We start from the raw sequence: 9,426 nt of genomic DNA, 5'->3' as shown, positions 1-9,426 counted from the left end.
AACTTTTATGTAACATGAATTAAACAATATTAAATTATTTCAATCAATATAACATTTATCTAGCTTATCTTATGATTTAAGAATTTATTGTTATGTAATAATTATAAGTGTTTTGACAATATAACAGTAATTATTTTGTTTACTTATATTTATTGACTTGTTGTATCGATGATAAGCATAAGTTTATGATTCATGCAAATATATTAGTAAACATGTGCCAGAACATGTAAGATATATTTTTAATATTTGAAATTATGTGTATGTATGTTGAATTTCATAATTGAAATGTTTCATAACTTTTATTTCATTGGAACTGTGAAAGATGGTGAAGAAAAACTATGATCAGTTTCGGAAGATCTACATATCTATGGATTTTGTTTTTATAAATTATACATATATACTTTTTTAATCAATCAACTCTTGTGGTTATTTTGCATAAGAAATTATTGCAATAAGGTATGAAAATATTTGCATGTTTTTATTAAGTATGTTTTATTCAAATAAATGTTCAAATATTTTACCAGTATGTGACATTTATACATTTAACAATATGATGGTTAGCAATAAAATTCTGAATTCATTATGCATCTTCAAATATTTGCCATAAGAATTTGCATTGGTGAAATATTTGAACCTCTTTTCAAATAGAAACTATTTTAATAACAATTGCAAATGTTTTCTAATTTATTTTTTAAACATTTTGTTTTTATACCTTGTTACGCAAATTATCTAAATAATTCATTTATGTAAAGAAAATGAACATATTGCTGTACTTACAAAAATGAAATCATAGGAAGGTAGATGTTCTATTTTATTTAATTCTTCTATCTTCAATGAGATGAAAACTGTAATTCACCCAAATTATATGATTCACTTTGGATAATTGTGTTGTATTGTTATAGTGGCGGTAAGCATTATTTTTGCATTTCTATGCTTTAATAAGTAAGTACTATATAGTAATAAGTGTACTGTTGTATGTTTATGATATTATGGAAGATATAAAATATTAAATCTATTTCTGGGGTAGTGAAAATCTTTGCAACATACTATTAGATAAAGTAAAACTTATGTACTTTACATCAATTTTGATATATAAAAAATTAAATATATAAATTCGTTGAACTATAGTAGACTGTTAAAACTGCTCATAAATGAATAAGTTTTGTGTAATACAATTAATACAATACTATTTACTTATATTTTCATATTAATAATCATGTTGAAAAAGTTCTCTTTGCTCTCATTAGGGTTACACTGTATGATTGTTTGTGTGCCACGATGTGTTATTGCCTTTAAAATCACAGTAATGGATTTGCTTATTTCCGTTCCCATTTCTCCTCCACTGTTCTGTGATTTTATATTTTATGATTTTAAATTTATGAATATTAGTTGAAATATCCCAAACAGAAAACAAATTATTTGGTTATATTAGGCTTCGATTCAATTTTAGCATTATTTTTTTGATAGTGTCATATATTGAACTTAAATACAGCTGTACCTCTAAAATATCATATTGTACAGCTTCTGGTTCAATATTTTTTTCAAATGATGACATATTGAAAATTAAAAATAGATTCACAGATGAGGAAAACTGACTCATGTAAAAATCATTTCTCTATTCACATAACAGTTGACTGATTTGAATAACGATTCCATAGCTTACTGTGTTGGAAAATCATATAAATCTTTATGTTTCATGCATTCAAAAAATAGTGTTTTATTTTTTCCTTGGTTCTTTCTACTTTGATAAAAAAGATTCATATCTTCATTGTAGTTTTTTTATGATTAACTTTAATCATTTAATTCAAATTAATTCTGTTTTCGAGAAATAAGCCACAAACTTTGGGTATTTGGAGCGTGTACGGTGAAATACTTTTCAAAAGAGACGCTCATCTTTGAAATTTTTGAAACCATATTTTTTTTTTTATTTTTTACTTATCAGATGTTTGTGCCCAATTCAACGATTGTGTAAACTCTATCCCACCGCGCACGATGTGCTATTACTTAACACCGAATGGATTAATATTAATACCTATACGGTATAATGTCTAAAATAATGTATAGTAAAAATTTGGGGCACAAATAAAAAATTATAGATATGTTATCCAAGGTGTGCATCTATATTTACAGATTAGTAAAGATTTCTTAAAATATGATTGATTTGTTAAACAAAAATTACTGGACAATTGTTTATAACAACAAAAGTCAGTGTTAATTTCTTTCTGTAATTCCTATACAGTAAGTCCGTTTTAAATGTCTACACGTGATTATTTCTCTAAGTATCAGAAATGTGAAAAAATGTTTCATATGAAAGTTGTATGGTATCGAGGAGGATATATCATGATGATAATTATTTGACCTTGAGATAACGTTGAAAATGTCACGGTGAAGGTCACATTTCAATTATTAAGTGGAATTCTACATTTTTTATTGCATATTCTTGTAGCTAATACTGAGACTTATTTAATCCTCCGTTGTAGCACCTCTTTTACGAATCACCGTTGTCACACTGGGTCTAACTGTCCCAGTTCAATCTTTAAGTGGTTGGTGTTCAAAAAATAGCAGTGACATTGAATCAAAAAAATTTGGGAATGTAGCTTGTATATCGTAGAATATGTTTTGATAAAAAAAAGTTATCATTAAAAAAGAAAAAATTGTGTATATTTCAAAAAAGGCTAAAATTTATTTTACATACTGCATGAGAGCAATTTTTAAGTAAGAAGGAGATACATTTATATGGAAAGATTGATATATTTTCATACACAGATACAAATCTTTTCATTTTTATTATATATTTGTATATTTATGTTTAAAAGAAATGATATTATAAAGAAATATCCTCCACAGTCGATACATAAGAACATGCGATGTTCGTCGCACATTGGTCTCCAGTAAGACGGGCACTGCTGTGAAGTTTCACAATCTGCAACGTACATCACGTTCTCTAAATTAAGCCTTTTCACATTTCGCGGATGCAACGTATGTAAAGAAGAGTTGATTGTGCATATGGTTTTCGTAAAAAAAAAAAAAAAAAGTATCCACCAGGTGTATTAATAATTTCTTTAAACCCTGTTTGGCTGTCAATTGCAACTGGCAACTGGTTTTACGTGTGAAATAGATAATGAATTACAAAAACTGAAAAATAATGATCTTCGGACCAACTACAACACAACAAGTATAAAATTTCGACAAAAATAAAGTATTTGCTCTATTGCAGCAAAAAAGTACACCTTTGTCATACACAGGGTCATTCTGACTCACAGTTTACTTTCGATGGTTGCCAGACACATACCAACCAGATTTTCAGCAGTGTAACCACTGGAAATTAATGAAAACATTAGTGGCATTAAAAGCGATACCTTGAAGATATTCCTCTCCTAAGTAAAATTGTGAGTCTATAGGACCCAGAGTGACAACGGAGGGTTAAAACATTACCTTTTTGGTAACATTACGATTTTGTTTGTGCGCGCGTGCGTGTCTCTCTGCTTCAAAATAGTAGTGTGATCTAAGGTGGCTATCCTTGAACATTGTCCTCGATCTGTCCTGATCTAAAAGATTACATACGTATAGAACAAATTCTTTTTATTTAAATTTGTTTTTTAACACAGACACGTAACGAATTGGGTTATTTTATTTTTAACTTTGTAACTTTGTAAGCGTGCAGTGTTACCGGTGGAAATTTCGAACAAAAAATGTTCGCATTATTTTACATATTTTTCTATTGGCAACGTGAAAAAACTGCATTAATTCAGAACTCCGATATTCTAACAACATGTGCATTTAAAACGTGACCTCTATTATGGCCGTTACCATTGTCATGTTAGTATCGCAGTATACAGTGTGAACCATATGAAAATAGTAGTTTTTTTTCTTCTTTTTTTTTTTAATAGAAAATCGTGATCAAATTTTTGTTATCTTTTACCTTCTATGTTAAAATTTTGTCGATTGTAATGAAGGAAGATTGAAAAATATTATGAATTATATAAGATGGTTTAAAAGATTTTTCCAATTATATAATTCTTATGTGATTTTCCAATTGTACAATTCATAATTCTTGCATGCGTATTCGTTCCTTTATTCGTGTGCGATTTAAACTTCGGACGGCGGATACCGGGTCACCGCTGACCCAGACTTTAGATGTATCTTGTTTCAATCTGCATTCGAAACAGAGCCACGACTCTCTTCCCCTTATATTACAAATATGTTTGTTATTTTAATCATAATATATATGTGTATCATTTTAAACAATACAATGTTCAGTAAAATAAGAAAATGTGGTTTCGCTTACGTATGAAAAACATTTTATTAGCATTGGGTCATATTTGATCCAGCATTCGTCGTGCGTGCGACTATCATGCCATCTGTTGTCCGAGGGTTAATATTTGTGCACACGTTTCTTGCTTACGAGATTGGTCATTCCAATTTCGCAATTAGGTAACGTCACAATATATTTTTATATATGAATATTGATGATTATAGATGAATATTTAATATATGAACAGAATACAAGCCTCTTTTTAGTACATTTCGTGTTCAATGGAAAATAAGCGTTTTCGAAGTATTTAGAGTTAAAAGACACACGCGTTCAAATATCAAATTCAAGAAAAATAAACGTTATCCTTAAAACGTTGAAAATATTGTAACATAATCTCAGGCCACACGCGATACTTATATATCTTCCACTGTTTTGAAATATATTTGCCAGGTTCAGAGCAGATTTCGTTTATTTATTAAGTGAATAAATAAAATTCATTTACTGTCACACATGTGTGACGTTGGGCTCTTATTGGAAATCGTATGTAGCGAACGTGTTAATTCCTAATATTCTAATCTTCTAATATTCTGTTGCATTTACCTTACTCGAATGTTACGTCATAAAATATCTTTACTCGTTTAATGATACTTTTATATTTAGAAATTGTTGTATAAACCATCGAGCGCGGGAAACACGTTAATGAAAAATGTCTGTCGAAGTTTGAAAAAAATTTTGATAAATATTAATATTCGCATTATTGAAATATATTATTATTCTTCTGTTAGATCTGATTGTTACATGATTTCCTCAACTATGTATGCAGTTGATTTAAAATGGTCGTTGAAATATCCATGGACAAGTTTATTATTACTTTTGTCTACGATAACACCTTGCAATACTTTAACACTTTAAATGAGACACCCTGTATATATGTGTATATATGTATATATATATATATAGGGCGCGAAGCAACTGAAACCTCGTATTTTGTATCAGATTCACAGTGGTTCAGAGAAACTTCCTTCTTGTCGAAAATGAATTCAGAGTACGTATCATTTGTTGTTATATTGAATTTGTCTCGAGAAAATATCTAGCGAAACAGCAATTCTAAACAAGACACCTCTTTTTTTCACTGTTAATGAATATTATGTACTCAACCGACGTTTTTTATAATAATCTAATACAATTTTTTATAACAATCAATTTAATATAACAATTATAGGTAGAATTACAATGATATACTTACATTTGAAATTATTCGTATAACATTTGTATAATATTCTCTCAATTCAGAATTTTAGGTTTTCACAGTCTGGGTAGGTATACATTACCGGCCAAACATTTCAGATCACCTATCAATTTATACCAACATTGAATCTGCTACTAATTCTTTATAGATTTGGAATTGCCGTTGTGGAGATCATTGGCAATTTTTCCTCATTTCGATTGATTCGAATGATAAAAACTTCGTTGAAAAATTTTTGAAGTTGTTAGTTTTTTTCCGTAACTTTTTGTGTAATTTACAATGCACAGTGATGTTGTCCATGTTTTCGGCCGGTAGTGTAGCTGTTCTTTTTCTCGAGGTTTTCCGGTGTAAAACTTCTTTATTAGGAATTTGTACATACCGACGTGTTTCGCCAGTATTGCAGCTAACTTCCTTAGTGTGTCTCTGAGAAAAGTAGTTGCAATTCTGCCGAAACGCTGGCGTACAATTCTCTCAATTACAGTATCGGACAAAAGTATACGTATACCCTTTAAAACAGAATAACTTTTTTTTTAATTGAACCAAACGACTTGAGTTTTTTTTAGAAGTTACAAAGGATTAGTTCACTGGATAATGTGTACAAAAAATTTGGAAAAACCTGTAATTTATGGGAATCGCGAAGAAAGTTGTTTAGGTCACTTTTTACAACCGTTTTTATCTGAGCTTGTGAAAATTTATGACATACGTTTTGCAGATTTATGTCAATTATATACATGCTGAAAATTTCATCCGATACTGCAGTTTTAACCTATTTTTAATTCGTTAACAAATTTGCTACGAAAGTTTAAGATTCCTTAAAATAAATTTATTCATATGCTGCTTATTTTTTTTTATTATCATCGATGAAAAACAGAAACATCGTTAAAATTAATGATTAACAAGTTAATTGTTATTGTTGAAATTTTCATTTTTAGATCAACGAATGCAGGGGTACGGACGATATATTCCTCCACGTCTCAGAATACGTTTCTGTCGAGTAAAGATGAAAGCCGTGAACTAATGGCTATTTGGCCCGATATTGTTCGTGACCTTACGGATGCTGGTGACCTTGACATACCAGATGTTACCAAATGGTTGGCGAAGGTATCTTTTTATTGTACATCTTTTTTTTTAATGTTTAATATTATTGGTCATTATATCAATCGGTTATTTAACATGATATTTGGCTTATCATATTTTATATTGTGAGTTCAAAATTAATGTAAAAAAACAGCACATAATTGGTATCTGATAATGAAAGTGAGATTAAAAAAAAAAATGTTTGGCTACCAAGGGAAATAAGATTTTTCGAAAATGTTGAAATACCCAGTTTTGCCCCATGAATGGGGTAAAATCGGGCGTCCATTTAAAACCATGTAAAATTTAGTGCAATTACAAAATCTTTCATTTTGCCAGTTAAAAAAACTAGCTAATAAGCTTACTTTAACTTATTTCAAGAGTGAAAATCCCGAACAAACATAAAGTTCATTGCAAAATATGCAGACTTCATTAAGATCTTCCTCTGAGGATGAGTTTTCTTCTCAACGATGTTTTTGTTTTTTGGCCACAGATCACAGTTCTTGTCACAGGGAAACTTTTCCTTACAGGAATAGCGACGGAAATATATTTCAAACTGTGTAGAATACTTCGAAGATTTAATTATAATTGTTACAAATTAATTATAGTTATGTCAGTAACTTACTTTATTTAAAAAATTTATTTGAAGCATTAAAACTTGTTCAAATCGATCAAAATATGCAACTTTTGTTGACAATAAAATTTGATTTTCATGTTTTTATCTGATATATAAATTTTTTTTTAAATTCCTTTTTTTCTTCTGTTTAATATTTAGGTACTGCAGTACAATGTTCCTGTAGGAAAGAAGAATAGAGCGTTGACGGTTATACACGCATACAAATTACTATCCTCTTCTGATCAATTAACAGAAGAAAATATTCGTTTAGCACGTATTCTAGGCTGGTGCATAGAATTGGTTTGTAACTTTTTATTTTATTCTTTGTACTGTTTTAAGATTTCTTAATATTTATATACATCTTAAATAATACCCAAATTTTCTATTAATTCCTCTCTATTCTGTCAATTTAAAAAATTAAGAATTTCTTATATTTTTTACATATAGGGTTATATAAAAGCATTATGTTATAGCTACAAGCATTCTTTTTGGTAATTGACGATATTCAAGATCAATCCAAAATGCGACGAAATCAACCATGCTGGTATTTAAATAATGGTATTGGGTTGGCGGCTGTTAATGATGGTATAATGTTGAAAATGTGTATATACCGGCTCCTTAGGAAACACTTTAAATCGAAAGACTGTTATTTAAATCTCATAGAATTGTTTTTAGATGTATGTAGCAATTTTTTCTATTTAAACAGTACACGAATAGAAAAAGTTATATGAATGTTGTGCCATTTAAATAGAAATTTGATTATAGCTGTGCTGTACATTTACTGAAGTTAATAGAATTATTTGATAAAGCATAATCACTTTTAGATAAATGTACTGTTTTATTGGTACACATAAAGCTTTGTCTACCATATTAAAAATACAAAAATACTGTTTATCATATTAAATTGCTTATTCTTTACCATTTCTTTCTTTTTTTTCAACATTTTTTACATCCAAATAAAGTGAATAAGATTTTTTTACAAAATAAACATTTATAAGCAAAAAATTTTCATATAATTTTTTCATTATAAATTATTTACAATGCATACTTTTAAACATTAATTAAGCTACATGTGTAAAACTTATTGAGTGCAATGTTATATTATTTTCAGTCTACATGGAAAACGTTAATGGGTCAATGTCTAGATTTATTATCAACAAATTTTGGAAAAAAATCAAATTTAGATTTGTTTACCATGGATCGGTACAATTCTATTGCTAAATACAAAACAGCTTACTATTCATTTGTGTTACCAACTACTGCTGCTATGTGTCTTGTAAGTTTAATTAGCAAACAGTATATGATTCTTGTAATTTTTGAAATTGTAATATTTTCCTAGCAAAAATTATTTTTACAATACGAAACTTTTATTTATTCATAGGCTAATATAAAAGATTCAGAAATGTACAGGCAAGCAAAAACAATTTTACTAGAAATGGGTCACTTTTTTCAAGTACAAGACGACTATTTAGATTGCTATGGTGATTCAGAGACCACTGGAAAAATTGGTACAGATGTAGCAGAAGGAAAATGTTCGTGGCTTGTTGTTGTAGCTTTACAACGTGCTACACAAGAGCAAAGAAAGGTTTTAGAGGTAAATATATTTTCACTACAAATATTTTTTACTAATTTTCATTCAATCAAACTTTCATTTATTAAGTAACAATATAAATAATATTGGTATTACACAGGAATGTTATGGACAATCTGATATAGACAAAGTAAATCGTGTGAAACAGCTTTACAATGAATTAGGTTTACCAAATACTTATACCATTTATGAAGAAGAAACGTACAATTTATTAAACACTCATATACAACAAGTATCGCGTGGTCTTCCGCATGACTTCTTTTTTAAGTTACTTCACAGAGTATGCCGTAGAGTGGCACGAAAAGATTAATTATGCAGTTAAAAACGACAAATTGTGTCGTTATTGTAATTCAGGAAAAAATATACTGTGCTTCCTTTACTTTATGCATTTTTAGAAATTAAATGTTTATTACTAATATTACTGACAAAGGATAAATAAGGACTAGTAACAATTGCATTTTATTTCCATTGTATAGGAATTTTTTATAAGAATATTAAACTATAAATGGATGAAAATAATTGATTATCATTGCTATTAAATAATTCGTACAATGTTAATAGTAAGAACAGATAATGAATAATAAAACTATTGATTCCGAGCTCATAAAATAAAATATTTTATATACATACATATATTTTCTTGT

At 28.6% G+C, this 9,426-nt stretch overlaps 1 protein-coding gene across 1 annotated transcript in view; it reads left to right on the top strand.

The window, feature by feature from the left end:
• LOC108574577 (farnesyl pyrophosphate synthase) overlaps positions 1 to 9,219 on the top strand; it is a 9,901-nt gene extending 682 nt beyond the window's left edge. Inside the window, exons 2-7 of the mRNA XM_017937194.1 lie at positions 6,434 to 6,602; positions 7,351 to 7,491; positions 7,665 to 7,868; positions 8,303 to 8,467; positions 8,573 to 8,785; positions 8,883 to 9,219. Of these exons, the coding sequence (XP_017792683.1) occupies positions 6,434 to 6,602; positions 7,351 to 7,491; positions 7,665 to 7,868; positions 8,303 to 8,467; positions 8,573 to 8,785; positions 8,883 to 9,092 (1,102 nt within the window). The 3' untranslated portion in view covers positions 9,093 to 9,219. The remainder of the gene's footprint in view (positions 1 to 6,433; positions 6,603 to 7,350; positions 7,492 to 7,664; positions 7,869 to 8,302; positions 8,468 to 8,572; positions 8,786 to 8,882) is intronic.
• Positions 9,220 to 9,426: the final 207 nt, after the last annotated feature.

The sequence above is a fragment of the Habropoda laboriosa genome, unplaced genomic scaffold (genome assembly GCF_001263275.1).
Source record: "Habropoda laboriosa isolate 0110345459 unplaced genomic scaffold, ASM126327v1 scaffold175, whole genome shotgun sequence".
NCBI classification, from domain to species: Eukaryota; Metazoa; Arthropoda; class Insecta; order Hymenoptera; family Apidae; genus Habropoda; species Habropoda laboriosa.
This window is presented reverse-complemented; position numbering and strand designations above follow the sequence as displayed.